Consider the following 26,530-nt stretch of genomic DNA (forward strand, 5'->3'; position numbering starts at 1 on the left):
CTAGTAATTGCTTTAGCAATTAAAATAATTTGACAGATTAATGTCATATTAACATTAAATAATATAATGTACCGCAACTGCCAGGATTCATGTTTCATGTCGAGAACTATTCAAAGATTGTTTTATCATTTTGAAAATAGTACTTTATGGGTTCAAATACAAATATTAACAGTGAAAACCTGGCTTCTTCATGAGCCAAAAGCCATAAGGAGGACTCCAGCCAGAGGGGCACTGGAACCTACCAAGAGCAGGATAGATCACAGAGAGTGGTACAGTTGCTTCACTGGAAATGGGGAAGAAAAAAGGCACCCGGGTGTAAAGCAAACAAAATGACATCTGTTGAAGGGAGAAATACAGAAATTTTGTCAGGGGACTATCTGGATTCTGGATCCACCTAATATGAGCCATGAGAACTCGAATGACTTTATGAAAATCTCTTTTTTATTATCCCTTGTCTCCCACTGTAATAATCTTGACCATGATTAATTCATTTCTGAGAAACAGGTCACTGAATTGAATGCACAACCTTTTATTGAATGACTATAAATAAATAGAACAAAGAATTCTCACAGAGAACAAGCAAAGTATAAAGGGCTTCAGAGATTTTCTATTCCAGGTGGATTTGCAGATGAGAATGCTAAAGCCCCTCAATATGTCTTTTAATCAATGTGAGAGTTAGTGGGAAAGCTAAAAATTGCATGAAAAATTTCTTAATATAAGGATGATATATCATGCCATCCCTGGAATAATGGCTTCCACGACAATGAATTTCTATCTTCTAATGACTCTGTTGATGTGTTAGCAACATTAGCAACCTTGTCACCAATAAATTTACAACTTTTAAGTCAAAAATCTGTGGTAAATATTACTCTCAAAATTTTTCTCTATGATTTTACACTTGATTACTGAAATGTTTTTCTCCTGTTGCACACTGAATTACTAGAACCCAAATGAGAACTCTTTCTTCTTCAAAAATTGGACTGCAACAAGATGCTGTGGTTGGTGCCAATTCCAAGGTAGTCTGGGAAAAAGAAAGAATCATGGTATGTCCAGATGATTGAAGTCCTTAAAGATCATATAATTCTTTCCCCTCCTTTTGCAGAAAAGACAACGAAGCTATAAGAGAAAGGGATTATTCAAAGTCACATGCTTATTATGTTGATGAAATTGATTCCACAATCTTGCCTGTTGTACCTCATCTCTGTCACTACTGGCTGGATTAAATATAACAATAATCCCTCAGTAAAGAATGAAAAAGATGTTACTAATACCCTATCTGTAGATTAGATAGTTTAGTTTTCCAGTCTTAAAGACGTATTGCAGTAACTTCACAGGGTTAGAGTGAAATGACTAGGGTTAGTTCTGCCTCTGCCACTTATTGCAGGACCTATTTGCTCGCATGTAAAATAGGGATGATAATGCTCTACTTTAGAATGGTGTTGAAAGAAGTAAGAGACAATAAATTTAAGAATTGCTTTGTAAATGAAGGCTGTTCCTTAAATCTTCCCCACAGTCCTGAAAATGTAATGTGAAACCTTTGAAAGACAGGCGTTTCAAGCTATGAGACAAAGTCAAGCTCGTTGACCACGTAGAGATTAAGTACAAGATGTTAGCAGTAGCTACATTAGTTCAACTTCATCAAAGACCCCGGTGTGTTTATGTTGGGAGAAAGAAAGCTGGAAAATCCTGGCTGCAGAATTGCTGGTACAGTTCATACAACAATCTGAAGAGAAGAGAAATTTACTTCACTAAAAGCAAGGTATTTTCTTTAATGTTGCATATATCCTGGGGAAGAATAGATGTTTTTAAACAATTAAAATTCTAAATTACTGCCAGATCACATCTCTGCACTGCTCCCAAGTCCTCCATAACTCTTCATGGCTTACCAAATAAAATTTTAACTCCTTAGCCTGACATTCATGGCCTTCTGCAATCTGTTCCAAATATCCTTTAACAACTGTAAATTCCATTACTTTACTTTTGGACCAGAAATCATGGACAAATCAGATTACCTGCCATTTCCCAATATCGCTCGTGTTTTCATTTTCCTAGCCCAATTTTTCCTGTAAGCAGAAAGGTCTAACTAAGGATGCTGTTTATATTCTGGGGAGGGAATGAGAAACACCTGCTGCCCAATAGCACACATTCCAATGTCTTTACAGAAACCACTTGAAGATAAAAAATAAACAAAAGGATTTTTGATGAGAATATGCTTATCCATTTCAAAAAGACAGCTGCTCTTTTCTTAAATAGCTTCTACAGACTGGCAGTAAAAATAGAGACATATTGGCTTGAGATACACCCACTCAACATGTGCCCTACCTGTTCATGTTAACTTTATTTGCTGAGTTAACGTAAAACGAAGATCAAGTCCTTCATGACTTTTTAAGAACTTAAAGGCATTGATTCACCAAAAAATACACAGTAACATTTAACTAATATATGATGTGAATGAGAAAATAAGCTACTAGACCTTAGACATACATTCCATTTATGTCCATAAATAGACCCCCAACTTACAAGGTATGATTGAAAAATATGGTGAATGTTTAAAGTTTGAAAAAATTTATTACAGCGAGACACATTGCTGTTACTCCCCCTCAAAATGCTCCTCCTCACTTTGAACACACTTATCACATCGGTCTTTTAGCTTCCTGAAACATTTCTGCAAGTCCTCTTTTGCAATTGTCTTTAGTTGTGCTGACATGGCTGTCTCAATGTCTTCCCTGAATCATTTCAAAATGGTTACCTTTCATGGTCATTTTGACTTGAGAGAGAGCCAGAAATCACATGGTTCCAGACCTCCTAGATAAGATGGATGAAGACACATGTAATGTTTTTATGAGCCTGCCTTTCTGTTGGATGACTCTCGGCAGCAGCATTCACCATGTTTCTGATCACATCTTGTAAAGATATTCACAGAAGAGGACTTAAAGAGCTGCCTCAGAAAGTGGCAAGATCGCTTCTCAGCCTTTTGGCTAAGATCAAGTGCAGAAAGTGGCAAGAATGGTGGGATAAGTGTATTCAAACCAAAGGGAAATATTTTGAGGGGAATTCATGGCAGTGTGTCTTTCTAATACATTTTTTATTTAAGCATTCACAGTATATTTGATGATCCCTTGTAAAATGACTCATGATTCAAAGTATGCAAAGAAGTAGGTATACATTCTTCCTTTAAAACATTGGCATAAAGGATACTAGTTTTCCAGACAAGACCACACAAGCCTGTGTCTCATAGTTCACCTGAATGACAGTAACGAAAGCGCCAGTGCATAAGCCCTATTTCAGCAACAGGTCTGGTCAGTGGACTTTCACTGGCCAGCATGAGAACCGTTTATAACACTGGCTCTGCAGAGACAAATTTTGACACTAAAGAGGGGGAAACTGCAGTACTAGAAATACTGTCTCTCCCACTATTTGCTTTGTACCCTGCAGCTATGGTCCAGGCAATGAGTTGGCCATGTCTCAATCAATCTTGGTGACTGGTACCCTTACAAGGGAGAGCCCTGACTGTCGCCACCTTAATGAGGCAGTCAAATTCAGCATCAGTAACACTGAGACAACCCTGTCTCCTGATACGATGCCCTGAGCTTCACAGCCTCACATTTCCATCCTTGTCCTGTGTCACGAATGCTACAACTTCCACTTCAAAAGGGAGAATGGCAGGGCAGAATGGCATTTTTTATTCCACCAGGTGCTATAAGGAAGTTGTACTTGCCCCGGGTGATACAGTCCATCCAGTCCTGTGGCTGGGAGGCTGATTCAGAGTTTGAGGGAATACTCTATGTAAATAAATCTTTATGCACATAAAATAAAGGGACATACGCCTAACTTTTACTTAGACGTGAACAAACTCAGGAAAATCAATACACTGCGGTGGTTAAAAGCATGGGCACTGTAACCAGTCTCTGGGTTTCCATCCTAGCTCTGCCACTTTCTAGCTGTGTGAGCTCTGGCCAAGTTACTTGATTTCTCTGTCCCTTCATATTGTAGCTATAAAAAAGGTGACAGCATCAGCTAGCTTGCAGATCTGATATGAGGATTGTATATGAAGTGACATACATAAAGCATGAGAGATAGTGTTGGTGCACAGTAAGAGTTATAAAAATACAAGGTTTAACATGATGGAATATGAAAACTATAAATCCACGGAGGTTGGAGGAGAGTGTTTGAAGCAATGTCTACAAGATAATATTGTGTCAGGAGAGCACGCGGAAGGAATGAGAGTAAACATGCAGACAAGAAGAGCTACTATGTGGAGATGGAAAGAAGCATTACGAGGTCCAGTAACCTGTAGGCAACAGAGGAAGGTGGCCTTGAGTTCCACGTAGGGAGCACTTTCCCACTCCTCAAGCTCTGCCCTGCAGTAGCAATGTAACTTCTTATGGCTTCAAAATGCTATGTCAATCATCAAGCACAGTGCAGAGATTTCTACCCTGGATGGCAGCCTAGGAACTGACAAACTCTCATCCTCTCCTGAAAATTCATGATTTGATGATCAAATGCTAAAAGTATGGATGTATTCATTCTGTGATGGCACATAAATGGAAAGGACGAGGCTTGTCAAACTTGTCCCTCAGATCACAGTTAATACAGATCTGTCTGTAAGTGCCAGTTTATTCTGAGGTTAAGAGGACTGAGGAAATAAATTTCCAAGTGAATGCACTTACAAGGACTGACACCTTTGGTCTAGTGACATCAAGTCATGCTGTAGATCTGACAAGAAAATGATGAGCTCCCTCCCACATCCTCTTTAGCTCCCAACCTTGGCCATCACCACTGCCACCACCACATGAGCTTGATCAGAAAAAATATGAACACATGCCACATCCTTCCAAACTCCTGGTCTTCACTGCACTTTTAAGTGGGCAAGGATGAGGCCTAGTCCCCAATGTCTTTCACTTGCCCTTCCAGATACATTCTCCACTCTTGCTGCTCCACTCTCCTTTCCAGAAGACTGGCACATAGGAGCTACATGAACAGGGCTTTCTTGACCTCTGGTTTCAGTTTGAATTTGCTCATCTTGGCTGAAAATCAGAAGAAGAAGGGTAAAGTGTGGGCATGCAATACCTGCATGGTATTGCCATAAAATCTCAGACTGGCTCTTTCCTCCACTAAAGCTTTCTGTCCGTTGAAATCTTGAACTTGTTTTATATGACACATCTGCTGCTGGCCTGAGGTTCTGTTTGTATCCCTTATGGTTCCCCTACACACCTTCATGATGTTTGTCTTTACAAATCCACCCTCCTCAAATAATCTTAATTGAAGTGTCCCACCAGTATTATTTGGGACCTTGACTGAATGAAAAAAATTGCAATCAGGCTTGAATGGAGGGTTCATTTGATACTTACTTGACTCTTAGGCACTTAACTGTTGCCCCTTTAGGAAAATGCTGATATTTGACCATTTTCATCCAGAAAAATATCTTTTCAGGATGGGTCAACTTACATAATATATGTAATTCTGATTTGTTGATGGTTAACTGCTGGACCAGGAAGGAGTATAAGAAATATACGTATTATACAGTTCTGAAATTGTTCTCTGTATTTTCCTTAAGAATATGGGACTCACATTTATAGCTAAATGGATGCATATTGAGGCCATACTCTTAAGTGAAATAAATAGGACACACACGTGTAAATACCGAATAGTATCTCTAGTGTGAGAAACTGAAAGTGTAAATAAGGATGAAAATGATTAAAACGAATAATTGATAATTTGAAATAGGAAAAGGTCCAAAGGTGGAGGGGTGGTGGGAGGGGAAGGGGAAAGGGAAGAAAGGAAAGGAAAAATTATGAGAAAGAAAAAAATAATGGAAACAAAGTCTATGTAAATAGGAAAGGGTGGTGGGGGTGAAGTGTACATAGGTAATGGGGAAAAAAATAAGAACTAAGATACATCATGTACAGGTACAAAGACCCATTGATAAATGTAAATGTATTGTATACCTAAAATGTACCAATTAACATATTTAAAAAAAAAGAATATGGGACTCAGAATCAGACAGTGGTTTTCCAGACCTGGCTCTATTACTAAATATGCACAAGATCTTAGGAAATTTAATTTACCTTTCTCGACTTCAGTTTCTTCATGTGCAAAATGGGGGTCAAATTAGGTGCTCACATTGGGGTTTTCAATGTTTGCTACTCTACAATTCCAGAATCTCATATCCCTAACTATACTGTTAGTACCTTGAAAACAGGAACTATAACCCCAAAGTATTGACCAAAGTTTCTTTATATTAGAATCATCTGGAGCATTTGGTGAAATACAAATTGTTAGGCACTACTTTCAGAGCTTCTAAGACACAGTCTTCAAGTGTGGAGCCTGCATTCTTGCTTCCACATGAGAATGACTGCATTCAGTATATGATTTACATAAAGTACTATTCGGTGAACCACTGTTGATTGCCAAAGCTGCTGGGACAGCAAAACCAGGTGATTCAATAAAATAAACCAGCAAAGCTAGGTAAAATGGGGCAGTAAATGGGTTTCTTCAAAACACAAAACATATTAAAAGGTATGAAAACAAGCGAAAGGAAGCAGCAACTCTGTTAAGTATCAGAACTATCAGCATACTCTATATATTTAAGGTTTAGTTGGTTCCTTTGTTTCTAGTAAATAAAAATACAGTACTAGTCCTAATATACAAAGCCAAGATTTTAGTAGTCTCATTTCTCCAAAGCATAAATTGTATTGGACATGGAACAAAGTCAACAAAAAAATGTTTCCAATTTAGGAAATAGGCAATCATTATGCCCCTGAATTAAAACAAAGAATTTCTTTCTGCTTTTTCAGGCAGGATTTCTTGGCCTCTTCTTTAGTATAACTGCTAAAAGGCTTGGCTATCTGTTTTTTTTTTAAGCACTAATAAGATGAAAACAAATCAATGTAAACGGGAAAGGTAACAACTAACACTGTGGATAGAGATAAAAATTAGAAAGCAGGTACAGAATGAATATAACAAATGTTATTTATAAAAATCAAAAGCACCAAAAAGGAATGAATTTTTAGCATTATAAGAAAATTTACCATACATTTTTAGAATTAAGTCTTAAAAAGCTTTAACACTTGAAGAAGTAAGATTTACTTATTTAAAATCTCCTTATTTTGAACATCTTTCATGAAATCGGATATATGATGAGTTAATACTACAGAATTGTTTTGATTTTCCATATTGGAAGGAGGAACAAAAAGATACACATATGCCAAGATTCTAAGGATGTAGAAGTCCAATTCTGTAGTCCTCAGTCCTAGAGATTACTGTAGAAATGCTTAGAGAAGGTGGAAAGGCTCAGAGTACATTAAGATAAACAACCTTGCAAAAATAATTAGGAACATGCTCTACTTCAAGATACATGTTTCCAGGAATAAGAAACAATAGCCAAATGTAGAACAAAATAAAAAGGGGTCCTACCAAGAAATCAAATATCCTGTGTAGTACTGAAATATTACAAACTAAGTCACTTCTAGTAATGATATTCTCTAGATGTGATGGGATTTGAGTCTAAAAATTGTTAGGACTCTATTAGAGAGCTCTAAATAGGGTATGTATGACTCAACATGAATTACAAAAGAAAAATTGGCTATGGAGTGGAGACTGGTTTAGAAAGCAGCAAGACTTCAGGAAGAAAAACTGATTCAAGGATCTCACAGTGGGTCAAGTTGTAAGTAGGAAAGTGGGAGAAAAGTGAATGATTCCAAGGGACGTGGAAAGTAAAAATGACAGATCTTGGTGATTAAACCTGGAGAGTGAAGTTTAGAAAACTAGAAAAAAATGATTCCAAGATTCTGGTTTAAACAACTGGATGCATGGCAGTGCCATTGACTAAACAAGGGAAAATTGAAAATGGTTTCTGTTCATTCATTTGTTTGTATTGTTTGTTCTTTAAGGTGAGGGTAGGAGATAGAGATGATGAGATAACCATGAGCATGCTTAGTTTAAGGAGTCTGTGGAATAACCAAGCAGACATGTTCAATTGGAGAGGAAGACCTGAGCCATTGGTATTGATCCAAGGTAATGACACCATCGGAATGGATGAAGTCACCAGAGCTCCATATGGTAAAAGAGCACATAGGAGAAAATAAAGAAAAACACTGACAATGGAAGGAGAAGCGAGGAGAAAGAAGACTACAAAATATGTTTGCACACGAAGACCTTTGAAAGAGTTGCACAATGTCATGAGAAATGTTGTAGAAAGCACAACCACTAAAATAGGAAGGAAAGCAGATATTTAGTATTGACAGCATGTCTGGATCCTCTTTGCTGGGCCAGTGAAACCATGGCTGAGCCACTTAAGTGAATCAGCATTTGCTGAAGGCAGCCGCCCCACCAGAGAATGCCCGCCGGTAGGCTCTGCCTTGCTGCAGCAGACCCACAGGGCATGCCTAGTGGGGAGGAGGCTGCAGAAGCTTGGGCCCTCACTCAAGGTCAGACTCTCCTGCAGTGCCATTTAGGCTTGGTAGCTCTCCATGGGGTCAAATTAAGGCTACACTTCCAGTGAAACACTACCTTTGCTTAACTCCTCCCCTTTCCCTATTTCCCTGCCCTTACTTCCTTAGTTTTCCCCGGAGAGCACTCTCTCAGCATCCTTCTTTCAGCAAGAATCAATGAATGGGATCATATCAAATTTAAAAGCTTCTGCCCAGAAAAAAAAACCCAAGCGAGTGAAGAGACAACCTACCGAATGGGAGGAAAATTGCCAGGTGTGCCTTGGGCAAAGGACTAACATCTAGAATACATAGAGAACTCAAAAAATTAGACCAAAACTAAAGGGCCCAATAAAAACAATGGGAAACTGAAATACATAGACACTTCTCGGAAGAAGTACAAATGGCCAATAAATATATGAAAAAATGCTCAACCTCTCTGGCCATCAGAGAAATGTAAATTATAAGTATGTTAAGATATCCTCTTACACCAGAATGGAGGGCTATCAACAAAAAATCAAATAATAAGAAATGCTGATGAGGCTGTGGGGAGAAAGGAGCCCTCCTACGCTGTTGGTGGGAGTGTGGACTGGTACAACCACTATGGAGATCAATGCAAAGATTCCTCAAAAACCTAAAACTAGAAATTCCATCTGATCCAGGTATTCACCTTCTAGGTGTCTTCCCAAAAGAGTTAAAGTTATTACAGTGATACATGTACACCCATGTTTATAGCAGCACAATATAGTAACTAGCTCTTGGAAAAAGCACATATATCCATCAACAAATAAATGGATAAAGAAAATGTGATATTTACACACAATGGAGGACTACTCTGTCATAAAGAAGGAAAATTTCAGTCATCTGTAGGAAAATGGATGCATCTTGAGACCACTATGTTAAGTGAAAAAAACAGACACACAAGCTTAAATGTCATTTGATTTCTCTTATATGAGAAACTATACATATATATATATATATATATATATATATATATATATATATATGTGCACATGGAGAGAGAGAGAGAGAGGGAGAGAGAGACCAAAGTAGAAGATAGATAAATAAGAAGTAGGGGGAAGTCCAAATAATTCCCCAAATTATCTATGCCATTGTTGCAAAAATACTTTACCCACTTACTGATCCAATTATTTAAATACAAGATGACTAAGAATTGCATATTTTCCCATTAATTTTTGTAAGATAATATAACAGGAAATATAAAAATAACAAGTATGAGTGTGTCTCTCGCAAACAAGAATGGACTAGTTGAAATGACACCTGCCTAGGCCACCCTCTGGATAGTTAAGTACTTAAACCAACAAGTGGGGCTTTCGGCAAACTGTTAAATGTTTAATGTATATGCTAATTTGGTTGATTTATACTATTAGCCTTCCTTAGTTCACTGAAGAGAAAGTTTTGTGCTTTTATCTGTTTATTTGTTCTTTGTAAGAGTCTTTTTTCAACTATTACTTATACTCAGTAATAATTTGGCCATTCTTTTAAGATTATGATGCACAGTGTATTAACTATTATTAATCTCTGAATATTTTATTATAAAATTTTGCTTTATTTTTCATTAAAGAATGCTTTCTATATTTTCTTTATTAATATCCACCTGTATTCCATTAAAATAAATAAAATAATCCTTTTGTCATGCCTTACTTAATCAAAACACCCAGAAGTTGTGTCTCTGGAGTCAAAGAAATAATTACAGTAACAGTACATGTGTACATTTGATGCATGTGTCTGTATGTATGCTTTATTGTATGACTTTGAAAAGTTAAGGAAGGAAAGGTCCACAACCTTGAATATTGTTCCATGCCACTAAAGGAACTGAATAATAAGGGCAGACGATTGTTCATGTTACCAGCAGAGCCAACACTTGCTGTTTGGTTACAGAAGTTGCCTTAGGGTCATGGGCTGAAGTCAGACAGCGGTGGGTGAAGGAATGGGTGAGAGGCAAGCAGGGACAATAAAACAGAGCACTTTCTGAAGAAGTATGGCTGTGAGGGGAAGGAAAGACTCATGGCAGTATCCAGAGAGCAGATTTTTAAGTTTAAGATGGGAGATTCCTAACTGTGTTTAAATGCTAAATGACCAGAGCCAATAAAAAAGACAAGGTGAAGACCTAAAAGAGAAGAAATGAAATTCATAGGAAAAGGCTGGCGAGAACTGCTTTTAAGATATCACAGAGGGGATGTAAGCCTGGGATAAGGAGTTGTCCAAGAGGACTTTGACATCACTTTCCACCTGGAGGGTCTGAGCTGTCGTGGTTTCCTCAAATACAGGGTGATGTATAAGTACTCAAGAGCAGGGCGCTTGGGCTCAGGTAGGGGAAATGACTGAAGTGCTTATCTGATACAAGCATTTAAAGCACTCATCCTTCTTCCAACAGTTAATGCTTCTTACCCTCCGATATCTTGCTTCACAAAGTCCCCAGGTTCTTGCCGTCTTGATTCCCCTTGGCCAGTGGTTGCAGGGAGAATACTAAGCAGGAAAAGAAGCCCAAGGCTGGTAGTGTAGACGTGACACATTTGTGTGATTATCATCTTAGGCACCAACTTGGAGAGACCTGTCAGAGCCACAGTACAGGGGAGGGGGAAGGACAAAAGAGTAGAAGACAAAGGAAGGGAGGAGGAAAAGGTAAAAAAAATTATTAAACTCTATTGGAACCATTTAACTTCTACAGTATCCACTTACTCAATGCTTAACTTGACAGCCCCTTTGCCCTGCTTATCAATACAACCAAAATTCATTCCCAACAGACACTTATTCTGAATACATGGGAATACATCCAAAACAGATGAATAGAATAGTATAAAGAGCTCTACATCAGCAACCAAGAGTCTTAAATTATAGTTCCACCTCTTTCCCTGTCTTCCCATATGGGTGAGCTATAGAATTGCACCCTCAGTTACTTCTTAAAATCTAAGAGCTTAAAATTATTCCTCATGTCTTCGTTTTACTTTCCTTCAATCCTGTTTTATTTGTAGCATCACAAAGGACTTTGCCTTGGTTAATTGTGTTATGATGTATAAAATTCTAATATATTAAAACCTGGAGTCTCTTTATAGCATTTTTCAGATTGATTTTTTATATTGATAGAGCTAAGCAATTTTCCACAATGTCTGAGTGTCTGGAATAGATATTGTTTTTTCTGAATCAGGATGAGAAAATACTGAATGATGACACACCATGGATTTGGAATAAGAATACAGTATTTCCTCAGTTAAGAGAAATTTGAGGGGAAAGCAAGCTTCTTAAGATAGGAATTACAACATAAAGAAATCCAAGCCCAGCATCCTGGCATAGAAGTTCCTAAGAAGTCATCAAAATACATCAATAGTAGAATCTGTGATTTGGAATTGCCTAACATGCAGGGCTGGCTGGTTTACGAACTCTGGACTAGTAGAGGTTTACTCAAGACATGGTGTTAAGAAAACAACCAATATGGGCCGGGGATTTAGCTCAGTGGTTCTGCCGCCTGCCTCGCAAGCACAGGGTCCCAAGTTCGATCCCTGGTACTAAAAAAAAGAGAAAGAAAACAGCCAATAAACTTACACTTACTTGCTATCTCTAAACTGTGTTGCTTCCTTCAATTTGAAACACTGAGCACATAAAGAAGGCCTAACTCTGAGTCAATACTGCTCTTTTTCAGTCGTATCAATAGATTAATTTTCAGAGAGAAAGGAGGGATATTGAACCATGTGTGAGGAAAGCATATGCAGTAGTTCAATATGCAAAACAGATACAGGCTAGAGAGCTATTCTGACTGGCAGAAAGATTAAGAGAAATACCTCCTTCTAAATCTATCCCCCCAAAATTACTCACTGGAGTCTATATTTGGCTAACTTCAGGAACCCAGTTCTGGTATATGAAAAACTGTAGTAGTAGAGAAGATGGATTTCTGACATGACAAGAGGTGTACACAAGTGGTAGATATAACTGTGGTATTAGATTGTACTATATGATGTACTCAATATTTGATAATTTTTGTTACAGAAAACAGAAATTTCTTAGGTTTAACCTAATATATGTGCCATGGCATTCATTATTCTTGAGATGTAAAAGAGTGTTGGATATTTTACACAAATGAACAGAAACTGACAATTCAGAAAAATACTGTGCATGAGAAAATATGGTGCATGATCAGACAACTCTGGAGCATAAGCAACATCCACAGTATAGATAGTAACCCTGTTGTGTGCTCAAATACCCACAGTGCCTCGCAGACTCTGATGTTGCATGATCACATGACAAGGGTTAATGCTCAGATAATCGTGATACAGGAATTGGAATAGACAACTATTCTACAGGAACAGAGGGAATGTGGTACACGATATAAAGTCCAAATTCTGAAAACAAACCATAGACTATAAGACATAACCATAATGCATGCTCAGAAAACATGAGTTCATGAGTAACAGCTGTGTGTAAAAATGAATATGACCATGCAGCATGAATGATACATGTTCAACTATGCTATTTCAGTACATAGCTATGGGCTATGCTTCAATTATAGTACATAAGTAGCAAGCCAACACACTAAGAATAGGTGACGAGGACACAAAAAAAGTGTTCACGATTTGGGAAGAAAAAAGTATGATACACAGTATGATGTATGAGAAGATAATATTATATGAAATCAAATCTAATTATATGTTCAAATAACCACTATGACTTAGAAAATTGTCATCATACACTAAAATTTAGAAGAGGTTGGACATAATATGTACCCCTCTGGCAACCATAGCATTTGATAATCACATGTGTCAGAAAATCATTGTATATGAGTCTAACAATTAGGAAACAAGAGAAGAGCTCATTGATATATACTCTTAAGATGGACTGTACAATGAAACACATGCCACTGGGCTGTGCACAACAGTGTGGATATACTTCATGCTACAGAACTGTATACTTAAAATGGTGATAGCACATTTTATATGTTTTGCTGGAATTAGAAGACAATTTATAAAAAGCATGTTGCTTGAACAGGAACAGAGAGCATTGGCAAGGTAGTAAGTATTCACGGAATGGGACCTGTATCTGTTATTTGTGCAAAGAAATATGGCTCTTTAACAGGTATTGCACTACCCATCCATGGTACATGCTCAGGCCACTATCAAACACACACAAAGAAAGAATTGGCAAAATGGCACTCAAAATAATTACTGTGAAAAACTTGGTAATAGTCCAAGTGACTGTGGTGTATCACTAACTGTGACAGTGGACTGTGATCAAGTATAGCTGGAGATAATGATGGTATATGCTTAGACAATTGTGATGCACAAGAACAGGTACTTGGAATGTCTCTCCTTGACAATGTGTGTATCGTGGTAACCATAATACATGAGCAGATCGCTATGCTATGGGAGCAGACAGGAATAGGAACAAAAGCAGAAACACGGTGCAGGAACAGATGATCATGGTTCAGACATGGTCAGAAGTTTTTCACGGGAGCAGAGAGGTAACATAGAGATGAAAATGGCATAATGAAGAACTGATGTCTTTGGGGTAATAATTATTATGGTGAATAAATAATCTAAAATATATGAACATACAAATATCGTACACACATCCATGGTAAATTGAAAATTGCAGTAAAGGAATATCATGTAATAATTTGAATATGAAACTATGATACACAAGAAGAAAGTGAAATCTAATCTTTGTTTTAAAATTGGTGTGAGGAAGCCAAACCACAATGTAAAAGAACTATGTGTGTGTTTGTATCAGTACAGAGCACAGCAAAACACCACTAGCATATGCCTGTTTTAGTGTAAAGTGGCTAGGCTTACATAGTCGCAGTGTCTGGATGGATGATCTGTGATATGATATGTGAACACGGTGAACACATAATCATGACACATACTCAGGCCACTATAATGGAACTGCATAGCCAAATTAGCAAATGGTTTCCCATTCACCCCACTGAAGAGCTAAGGAGAGGACTAATGACAAAGAGGAAAATACCATCTATAAAGCTGATGAACTACAAGTTAATGCTTCCATTCCAGATCTCCTCTGGAATCCATATTTCTATCTGTTCTCCAGGGAAGTGCTCATATCGTAAGCCCAGTGTTAACACATGGCTAAGACCTAGCATGTTCAAATCTGAGGTCCACAGAGTCACACTCCCCACCTACACAGATTTGTTCCTCCTGCAGTCTTTCCCGTGCCGAGTAATAGTTCCATCCTCCCACTAGTTCAGAGTGAAGACTGATGTCATTCTTTTACTTTCATACCCTACATCCAATCTATCAGCAAGTTCCACTGATACTCCATTCAAAAGGAAACAGATCCACAATAAAAGCATTGCTCATCACCACCTTTGATAGAGTGTGGCCCATCATCTCATCAAGATTATTGCAAAAGCAAATCAAGTGGTGTTATTGCCTCTGCCTTTACTCCTCTACAATCTGTACTCCATATCACAGCCAGAGGGAACTTTTAGGTTGTTACATCAGTCATGTCTCTCCTCTGCTGAAAATCCTCTCATTTCTTCCCAATACAAAAACCTCACAATGATCCCCAAGGCCCTATATGATCTAATCCCCAAATAGCTAGATAACATTATCTTCTACTCCCCTCTCCTCTCACACACTCCACTTCAGCAACTGTGGCCTCCTGGCTACTCACTGAATATATCGGGTGTGCCCCTGTCCCAGGATATTTGCTCTTGCTATCGCCTCTACCTAGAATTTTCTCCACTCAATTTCCAAATAGTTTGTTCCTTCATTTTCTTCAAATATCATCTTTGCATTGCGGCTTTCCCTGGTCACTCTATCTAAAATTTCAACCTTTCTACACATTCCTGATAAATTCCTATGCAATTGCTTGCTCTATTTTTCTTCCTTTGCACTTCTCATATACATTTTATGTATTTTTGTTATTGTCTACTTCCTGAATAAAATATAAACTCAGCAAGAATAAAGGGTTTTGCTTGTTTTATTCCAAGATATAGAGTTATCCCTTGGTATCCATGAGGGATGGCTTTCAAGACCCCTGCAGATACTGAAATCCATATATGTTCAAGTTTCTTACATAAAATGGGCAGTGTTTGCATGGAACCTATGCATACTCTCCCATATACAGATACATATATGTTCATGAATGCTTCTCTTCATGAAGAGTTCAGTTGGCAAACAAGTTCAGCAAAATTTCACTTCTGTTTGCAAACTCCGCATCCAGGGATGAACACGACCACAGCCATCTTCCCTGCAGGAACACGAATGCTGCCATCTTCCCCAGAATTGTGGAATTAATTAAGTTCGCGAACCGAGATACCATTGTACTTTCAATCACCTCTGGCTTACTTATAATACCTAATACAAAGTAAATTCTATGCAAATAATGGTATTGTTTTGGGAATAATAACCAGAGAAAAGGGTATATATATATATATATATATATATCCAGTACAGATGTAATTTTTAAAAATATTTTCAGTCTGTGGCTGGTTGAATCTGTGGATGCAGAACTTGCAGATATGGAGGGCTGTGTGCCAAATGCATAGAACAGCATCTGAAGACATGAGCACTTTTTAAATAACAGATGACAGAGTGACTGCTATCCTGACAAAGACATAACCCTACATGAAGTCAGATAATATAAATGATAGGGTGTAGAATGCACTTTGGAACCTGCCAGACAGATGAGGCTACTGGGCACTAACAAAAACTAGTTTTCTTAGGCATTAAATGCTTCCTTCTCCATTAAACAATGGAAATAATAAACAAGGACAGTGATGATTAAATGAAAATACATTTAAAATGCTTAGCCAAAGACAAGCTACCAGGATTTGTCTGCTGCTATATCCTGTCTACATACACATTCACCTTCTCATAAACATTTGAGCATCCTCTATGTACAAGGCAATGGGCAAAAGAGCTGAAAAGGAAATCAGTGAAGAAAGAGGGGTCAAATGGACCAAGGACTTACCTTCCACATTTCAAATCCACCTACTATCCACTCCACATACTTACCTTGCTGTTCTCATTCCAGCCCTATGTTCAACTACCAGCGTATTCTGTTGACTTCAGAACAGATCCAGACTTTGACCATTCCCCATCTCCTTTATTAACCTCAGCCTCATCCAGGCTGCCATCTCCCACCCCATGACTGCAAGAAATGCCTGCTCTGGTTCAAATATGGTTTGACCTCACCAAAACATGTGTTGAAGCTTGGTCCCCAACGTGAGAGTCTAAGAAGGTAGAACTTGGTGGGAGATGTTTAGAAGATGGGGGTGGATCCCTCATAAACAGACGAATGTCTTTCTCTCTGAGTTTTCACTCACAGGACTGGCTTCGTTACCAAGAAAGTGAGTTATTATAAAGCAAGTCTACTCCTTCCTTTCTTCTGCATACACTTCTTTGCCTTCTGCCTTCCACAACCAGCTGAGGCAGCATGAGGGCTTCATCAAATGCTAAGCTTGTAGAGTTAGCAGGCTACCGAACCTTGAGCCATAATAAGGCTTTTCCCTTAACAGATTACACAATCTCAGGTGTTTTGCTTTAGCAACAGAAAACAGACTAAGAAAATGATCTAACTTACCTCTCTGCTTCTACTTTTGTCCTTTTGTGTTCTACTCTCTGCACAGTAACCTGAGTAAGATTTTGTAAAGATATAAGTCAGGTTGTATTACCCTTGCTCAAACATTCCCAGTGAATTTTTACTGGACCCAAAGTATTTGCCATGTTCTTAAGAATGTATTGGGTTTCTCTGTTTTTTATTGATATATACTTGCAATACATGATAATTACGTTTGGTGATGTATATCCTCCCCTGCCCCTTTCCTCGTGATTCATTTTCCTTACTCCAGAAAGTCTGTATTTATTTTATTCTTTGATTTATGAATATTCATATAAAAGAAATCATGTGATATTTTACTTCCTGTATCTGACTTATTTTGCATAACATCATGGTCTCAAGATCCATGAATTTTCCTACAAATAACCCAAATTTGACCACTAGCCACTTCTGAAACCTCATCTCTTTCTACTTCCCTCTCCCCTGCTCACACCAGGCTGCATTTGTTTTTGTACTCGTCTTAGGAACATGGTACTAGATCTGCTGTCACTGATGTTCTTCCTCCATTATCAGTTTGGCTCTCTCTCTTTGTCCCATGTCACCACTTCAGATAGACCTCCCCTGATCCCCTATATCCAACTTCATTTCACTTGTAGCATATATCACGACCTAAAATTACATTATACATTTATTTGTTCTCCCACTAGTGCAGGGACTTCATTGCCCTCTCTGGGCCATTCAACAGTCCTGGCACATGGTAGCTACTAAATAAAATATTTGTTAGAAAAAAAAGGGTGAATGTTTCCCTGACTTCATGCCTGTACAATGCTGGCCATCCTTTCTTTTTGAGAGATAGATTCTCAAGAATATCTTTTCTTTCTAAACCTTTCTCCCATGTTCTTTAAACTCTTTATTTTATGGGAAACAAAAGCTCATATACCCTCAACTTCCTAATAGAAAACCCTCCCTATCTCTTTGCTTTAAACAAATTGGGCTTTCTGTCAAAGACGCTACTTCATCAGCTTTACTGGGAGACAAGAGCACAATTATCTCCTCCATGCAATTTCAAACCCTTCCCCTCTGCGCATGTACACGCACTCCTCATCTGAGGTTCATGCCTCCAAGCTGTGTCACCCTGTTCCTTCATTAATCTTACATCAGCATCCTTTAAGGCTCTGTCATTGATTCAAAAATAGTGCTCACCTCACATTTTGCATGTTCTACTAACATTTTCAGTATTTCACTATTTGTGTAGATAATGTACCTATCATAGTTATTTGACCTGTATAATCTCTATTACTTTCAATTCCACTCTGTGTCAGGAATCTAAGCCCACAGCCACAGCCTGTAGCATATACAAAATTGTTTCCACATCCAAAAAAGTTTAACTACAGTCTCGCTATGACTAATTCATTAGTTTTCTAGTTTCTGAGCCCTCACAGCTATTCCACTTGCTCTTTGAGATTAGTTTTCCTTCTTTTTGTAGAGATTTAGTTTTTTAATCTATTCATCTTTCCATTGTCTCACAGTCTTTTGGGCTTTTTTTTATTATTATTTCCTTTCATTTCAAGGCTGGATCCAATACTAGATCACTAAAGCTACTCTTTCCTGAGCATCTTCCATAAATGACCTTGCACTATATTTGCCTAGAAAGCTTTTTTTTTTAATTAATCCACAAAAATTCTGTGTTCTCTTAGGCTGATGAAGGCTGTTGAAGAAAGCTCACAACCACTCAAATCAGTAGCACATCAAATTCATTGTCTTCAATTCCTGCACCACTTGATGGCTTTTGATTTTTCATGAACCAGTTCTCTTTCAACTGCTCTAAACCTTTGTTATTCTTCTCAACTTGCCTATTTAAGGACACCTTATCCTTTTCAGTAGTAATTCAAGGTGACAGGAGGGACAAGCTCTGAGAGCAGACACTAACAGGGCTTCGTGCACATCCCCCACGATCTCTCCATCAGTGTCACACACCTGAAATCTATTGTCTTCACTTCCGAAAGGGAGCTTCTGCCTCTCTTTGTCTGGGGGTTGCCTTCAGGTTGCTGAAAGTAACTTTTGCCTGTGCATCCAGTGTCTGGGCTGGGAGCATGGATCAGTGGTAGAATGTTTGCCTAGCATGCCTGAGGGCCTGGGTTCCATCCCCAGCATTATTATCAAAAATAAAATAAAATAAATCACAAGTTCCTGAGAATTTCAGTCCTCAAACCAGGGTAGCCCTCACCAGAACTGATAGGAGCAAAGGTACAAATACTGAAGCTCACCAACAAGGACAGTGCTGAGATGTGACCCACGCAGTTGACACGGTAACTTGCTTTGTATATCACCCTCGCAGGCCTCTCACTTCCTCGCCCATTTCATTGGCTTTTCCCTGGAACACTCCCTAATAAACCACCCTCACATGAATCCTAACATAGAGTCTGTTTCTATGAAATGCTCTGTAGGACATCAACCGGGTTCCAACCTACAAAACTAACGGACTTTCATATTTGTCTTTCTTTTCCCTTCATCTCATAAAATGAATTTAACCTGCTCCCTTATGATAATTCCTCGGAGTAAGCTTCTTATCAATTCCTTTCCCCCCTGTCAAGCCTTCTTTTTGCTTATATCTTAAATATCTTGCTCTCTAGTGACCCCATTCTCTTACAATAGAAGCATAATCAAGTTTCTTTCATCTTAAAAAATATCAGTATGTTGTTCTCTAGTTGTTATCTTCTTTCTTTTCTCTACCAATCATGCCTTTTAAACTAGTGATTTGAAAATGCTTACTCTATCACATTCACCTTCAATTTATTCTTTTGTCAGCTACATTCTTCCTTCTTTTGTGACTATTTCATTAAAACTATCACGTCAGTAATCGCCAATGATGTAGGCATTAAAAATACAATCCATGCTTTCAAGAACCTGATGAGATTTAACTTTTTTCCTTTTCTATTTAAAAAAAATTGACAACACATGCCTGTAATTCCAGCACTCAAGAGGCTGAGGCAGGACTACTGCCATGAGTTCAAGCCAGCCTGAGCCACATAGTGAGTTCAAGGGCAGCTTGTACTACATGGCAAGACCCTGTATCAAAAAACTTAAAAAAAAAAATTGACAGCACCAATCACAAATTCTTCCACTGAAATTCTCTGAATTTTATGTTATCAAACTACTTATACCACACCTATGTTCCTCTGTTCAGTTCTATTTGATCTGTTTGCAAAGTTTTCTATGGGTATCTCTAATTTTGGAGCCACTCACTCTGAATAACTATGCCTCAAATATATCTCCTTTCAATTTCTCATTAAAAAGAATAGGTAGCAGCAGAAAACAATGGAAGAGTGGAGGTTTGATTGTGAAGGGCAATGGAGAAAAGGCAAACCTCCAGGATCTGAAAAGGGACCTGTATTCCACACACCACCATTAGGGATGCATTAAGATGAGGGCTCTTGGGCTATGCAACTCACATTCCTTCGTCTAAAACAGAATATAAAGACCAAAAACCTGTTAGAAAAATATAAACCAATGCCACATAAATAATGTAACTTAGACACATAGGGGCTGGACAGGCCACAAATGCATGTGGTTGTTCCCCAACATGATATATTTTATGCCACACTGTTCTTTGAGGTATGTACAGGTACAGATGACATGTTTACCCATCCTCACTATTGGCAGCAAGTCATAAAACTTCCTGTACTCAATAATAGTACTGCAAAATAAATGAAATATAAATTTAGGAATGAAACATAAATGAAAGAAATTGGGATCTTGAGATAAACTGACACAATACTCAGTATGCAATTAAACTGAGAAAAGTAGACAGATATAAATATAATTAATGACTGAATAAACAGAAATTGAAATTTGCTTTCAAAAACATATAATACTACTTCTTTTCAAGCACTGTTCCAAGAAGAACTAAGGCAGTAAAATTGTAAATCAAACACTTTATTTTGGGGGGACAGCAGAATGAACCTAAAGCTATATAGATAAATAATCACCCTGGTATTATTTTAAATGTTCCTATGATTAAACAAGACAGAAAGAAAAACAACTCAAGAAAAGAAAAAAGCAAAATCCATGGGAAAATAAGAAAAACAGAGAATTAAACAGCAAGTTGTGATCTTGATAATCTCACAGAGCAAGAAGGGCATATAGCAAAGCCTGCACTTGGCAGTGGGAAAGCACACACACATGTGCATCCATGCATGTGCACATACAGTCTTTCATGCTGCTCAGATGTCCCAAGTGCTACAACCAGTTTATCACCATATCAGAAGTAAGCCTGCTCCCCCACCGCCATCCCAAGCTCCTAGGGCAGAGAAGCTGAGCTGGTCCCAGCACCCGGAAGGAAGCTCCCAAGCCACCATCTCAAGGTCCTAGGGCAGAGAAGGTGAAGCACCCCCCCCGCACCGTGGAAATGAGAAGACACATAAACAAGTCTCAAAAACAGACTTCTAGATCACCTACAGCAACCCCAAAGGGAAACGAGATGTAACAATCTGATACTCAACCACCTGGACAATCTGAACTGGTAACAAAAGAGGATCTGGGAAAAGTGAAATCAGAAATAATTACTCAGATAACAGCAAAGATTTTGCTCATGGTGCAAGACTTGATTAATAAATCTAGAGAGGACACAGATTAAAAAAATAGAGGCTCTGAGGAACATGATGGAATCCCAACATAGGAAGCAAATGGAATCCATAAAACAGATACAAACAGATTTCCAGGAGATTAAAAACTCCATCGAAAGTCTGCGCAGCAGAATAAACCAATGTGAGGACAGAATTTCAGATATAGAAGATAAGATTGCAATTAGTGAGGAGGAAAAGAAAAATTGCTTTAAAATTGTAAGGGAACAAGAGAAATCAATCCAGCAGCTGCTAGACGATGCAAAGAAGAATAACATAAGACTGATTGGAGTCAATAAAGAAAGAGGAGACAGTGCAGATGACATAAAAAAAAACTGTGCACAGAAGTGATGGCAGAAAACTTCCCAAACAGGGGAAAAGAACTTGACATACAGATAAGTGAGGCATATAGGACTCCAGCTAGCCTTGATCCAAAAAAATCTACACATAGGCATATAATAGTTAGGATTCCAGAAATCCAACAGAAGAACAAAATTCTACAAGCAGTGAGAGAAAAGAAACAAATCACATACAAAGGAAAGCCCATCAGAATCACAGCAGACTTCTCAATGCAAACCCTCAAGGCAAGAAGAGCTTGGAGTGATGTATTTCAAGCCCTAAAGGAAAACAGCCTCCAACCCAGACTGATGTACCCTGCAAAACTATCTTTCAAAATTGATGGAGAAATAAGAGACTTTCATGATAAAGAGCACCTCAGGAACTTCATGAATACCAAACCAGCACTCCAAAACATTTTAGACAATACCCTAGGTAAAGACAATGAGGATCACAACCCCAGGAAACCCAGCAGAATGAATCCACTGGGCGTGACAAATTAAACACAAAGGGGGAGACTCCAACAAAAAGAAAAAGTCATGACAAGACTTTTAAAACTTTTGACTTCATCTCCCTAATGAGTGTATAATTCAATCTTGTTATTGTACTGATTAGTATTTTTCTGATTCTAGAGTTGCACACATTTCCTTGTGCTGTACTGGCTATTTATCATCTTCTTACGTCTACTTTTTAATTGGGTTGTCTATTAATGAGCTCTAAGAATTCTTTATATATTCTGGTCATAGGTTATATGAATTGTAAATATGGTCTATTTAAGGACTACTTTTCATTTTAATGATGTCATTTAAAGTTCTACATTTTTATAGAATCTCATTTATCAATTTTTTTCCTTTATACATCATGTCTTTTGTATCCTAGGTAGTTCTTGCCTACCTTGAATTCATAAACATTTTCCCTTATAATTTCTTCTTAAAGTTTTATACTTTTAGGCTTTCATATTTAGGTTCATAGATCCCTTCAAGTTATTTTCATGTATGGAAATAAAGGCTTGAGGGTAATTTTTTATATACAGATACCAGGTGTTCTAGTGCCATTTGCTGAAAACACTATCTTCTCCTTGGCTCTTGAACTGAGTTTATATTCTATAAAATCCTAATGTTAAATAATCTTTCAAAACTCAGTGGACCATATATGTGTGGTTCTATTTCTAGATTCTCTGTTTTATTCAAATGATCTATATGTCTTTCCTTACACCAACACTGCCTTGATTACTGTAGCTTTAGAAGAAGTCTTAAAATTAGGTACTAAATATCTTCCAACACAGTTTTTGTTTTATTTTTTTAACTTTTCTAGGTCCTTTGTACTCCTACATAACTTTTAAATTTCCATATCCAATTCTTCATTTATAGCAAGTATACATAGACCTGAATTTTTATATATACCTTGTGTTTTCTAATCCTGCTAAATTCAAATACAAGTTCTAGGGGCTCCTAGAGATTTCTTAGTATTTTTCTCTGTAGATGATCATTTCATCTACATATAAAGATTTTGCTTCTACCTTGCCAATCCTATCCTAATTGTGTCATTTTATTGCCAGACTATTTTGGTGGGGCCTAGGTTTCAAAGTTTAATGGACAGATAAAGAGCAAGCATATCTGCCCTTGTTCCCCACCTTAAGGAGAAAACATTGTATCTTCTCCAGTCATATAAGGCGTTCTCACTGGAAGTATGGAGTACATGTCTTTAATCTGTTGAGAAGGTTCTGTTCTACTTCTAGTCTTCTGATAGCTTTTACCATGAACAGCTGTAGAATTTAGTCCAATACTTTTTCTCCAATTAGTGACAGGATCATATGGCTTTTTCCTTTCCTCTGTTAAAATGATGACTTTTGTGGGTGGATCTTCCAATGCTGAACCAACACTGCCATCCCTATAACAAAACCACTTTCTACTTTCTGCTAGATTTGACTTCTAATAGTTTGCTTTGTTAAACAAATTTCTATCTATGTTCATACTTTTTTCTTCTATTATCTTTATCCAGTTTTAGGATTAGCACAATGTTGAGTTCCTAAAATGAGGGGAGATGTGTTCCTTTTTTCTGCTTTAATTGTTTGATATAATTTATCAGTTAAAATGTATATGAGCCTGCTGTTGTCATATAGGTAGGTTTTCAAGCTAGGAATATACTTTCTTTAATAGATGCTATTCAAATTTTATATTTCCTCCAGAGTTAGTTTCATTAATTTGTCTTCCAAAGTACTTCTTAGAAGTTGTCAAAATATTTTCAAAACAAATTTTTGAAATATGCTTTCTATATCCTTTTAAATTCTGTAAAATCTGTGGTAATGTCTCCTAGATCTTGATATTGTAATTTAAAAAATGTATAATTGATATTGTGTAACAGGAAGAAAAGGTCTAAAGGTGCAGGGGAAGTGGGAAGGGTAGGGGAAAGGAAAATAGGGAAAAGAAAAAATATGAGAAAAGGAAAAAAATGGAAACAAAGTCTTTGCAAATAGCGAAGGGTGGAGGGAGTGAAGGGAGGGCAGGGGAAGGGGAAAAATAAGAACCAAGAGACTCATGTAAAGGTACAGGATCCCAATGACGAATGTAACTGTATTTTATACCTAAAATGTACCAGTAAACTTAATGGGGAAAAAAAAGAAGTAACCCTGTTTTTCTCTTCAGCTGGAGACTCTGGGAGAGTTAACTTAGTTCAAGCAGAGCCTAGAGAAATGAAGACAGAATGACAGACACAAAGTTTTCAAATCACAAGCAGGCCTCTCTTTCAGGTCTGCAACCCAAATTCATATTATTTGGTCCAGGAAATCTCGAGTCATGTATTTAGTCTAAATTAGCTGCAAACTGTTCCTGGGGTAACCTGGGGAAGTAAACATAAATCACCTTCTGAAAGTGACATCTTCATCTTCATATGTCTTTGCGGAAGCCCATAAATAACTTTTCAGAAGCACTGATTACTTCTCGAGGATAACCAAACACAAGGAATCTAAGTAACGCACTATGAGAAGAGTACAACAGAGACAACTGCAGCAGAAACCAAATCCCACATACTTCAGATATTGAATTTGTCATATGCAGAGTATGCGAGGTTTATGACCACCACAAAAAAGGTTAAAATATTAGCAGAAAACAGGACATTATAAGCAATAAACTAGAAGACTTTAAAAGAATCAAATATAAATTCTGAAGATAAAAAGACATTGCAAAGTAAAGTGTATGTATTACTAGACATGCACTAAATGTAAATAGAAACAGATTGTATATCTTCTACAGCTGAAGAGGAGAAAAATTCACTGATTGCAAAACCATCAACCCAAGTAAGGAAGAAATGAAAGAAAAACAAACATAAAATAAGCTAAATAGAAAGCATTAAAGATAATAGTTTCAAAGCCTCACATATCAGCAAAAATTTAACATGCAAATGAACTAAAAGCTCAGCTCAAATAAAGAGGTTTTCAAACTTTACTAGAAATAGTAACAACTAAATCAATTTCATGCCGTTTAAAAAGTCATATCTGAAACATAAGGTAACAGAAATTTTGAAATTTAAAAATATATAAATGATACATTAGCCCCAAATCATTTTAATATCAAGACATGAAGGCTTTTATGTGAGTGATTATACCAGAAATAAAGAAGAAAATTCCACTTGATAAAAGGTTCAAATTATAAGAATATATAATAAATTTCTTTTTAACTAATACAATCAAAATGTATTTTAAAAATTGAGAAAATTACACAGAAACACAGACATAGTTCTCATCATAATGAAAGGCTTTAGCATGACTCTTCCAAAAATAAACAGATCGGGCAGATGAAAGAAACCCAGACATATATGGAAGAGAAGAGTTGAACAAGGTGAATAACAAACCTAACCTACTGGAAATGCAAAGGATGGCTGAAAGCTGCAGTGAATATTTAATTTTTTAAAAATATGTATTATAGTAAAAGACATATTGCCATAAGCCTCTCTCAAAATATTCCCCCTTACTTCAAACCCACTTATGCCCCTTCTCCTGAGTGTCTTTATAAGGTATGATCAAAAATATGGTGAACGTTGCTGTTGAGTGCCACCTAATAGAAAGGGAAGTGTATAACAACATTACGGTGTGTGTTTATCCGCCTCAGTCACTGGATCTGGCACCATGCAGCTTCTGGCTCTTCCCTAAAGTCAAAATGACCATGAAAGGTCAACGATTTGAATTGATGCAGGGTATTGAGGCAGCCATGAAAGTACGACTAAAGATAATTAGGGGAAAAGGCTTCCAGAACTGCTTCAGAAAATGGCAACAATGATGGGATAAGCATGTTCAAAATGATGAGGAGTACTTTGAGGGGAGTTATTAGCAATGTACCTTGTATTGTGATAAAATTTTAAATTTAAACACTATTTTTAATCACACCTTGTATAAAGAATTCTGTACTCTCTGATGGCATAACTTACCCATTTTTAATCTCACGAGGTATATTTTCCAAATTCACAATGCTACAAAGTCATTCACAACACATTTCAAATTATTGAAATAATAGGATATCTTATAGATCATAGCCAAGTTAGGTTTATCCCAGGTATTCAGCATTAGTTAAACAACAGAATATCACTTTGATTTATACACATTTACATATGTAA

General features: G+C 37.4%; 1 protein-coding gene across 2 annotated transcripts in view; it reads right to left on the reverse strand.

Annotated features, from left to right (window-relative positions):
* Gabra3 (gamma-aminobutyric acid type A receptor subunit alpha3) overlaps positions 1 to 26,530 on the reverse strand; it is a 228,011-nt gene that overhangs the window by 127,662 nt on the left and 73,819 nt on the right. For both annotated transcript variants that reach the window (XM_004871055.3, XM_013067906.3), the window contains exon 2: positions 10,842 to 11,004. In XM_004871055.3, the coding sequence (XP_004871112.1) occupies positions 10,842 to 10,981 (140 nt within the window). In that variant the 5' untranslated portion in view covers positions 10,982 to 11,004. The remainder of the gene's footprint in view (positions 1 to 10,841; positions 11,005 to 26,530) is intronic.

This window comes from Heterocephalus glaber, unplaced genomic scaffold (assembly GCF_053883595.1).
Source record: "Heterocephalus glaber isolate CG9 unplaced genomic scaffold, H.glaber_assembly_v1.0 deba00001164, whole genome shotgun sequence".
Lineage (NCBI taxonomy): Eukaryota > Metazoa > Chordata > Mammalia > Rodentia > Bathyergidae > Heterocephalus > Heterocephalus glaber.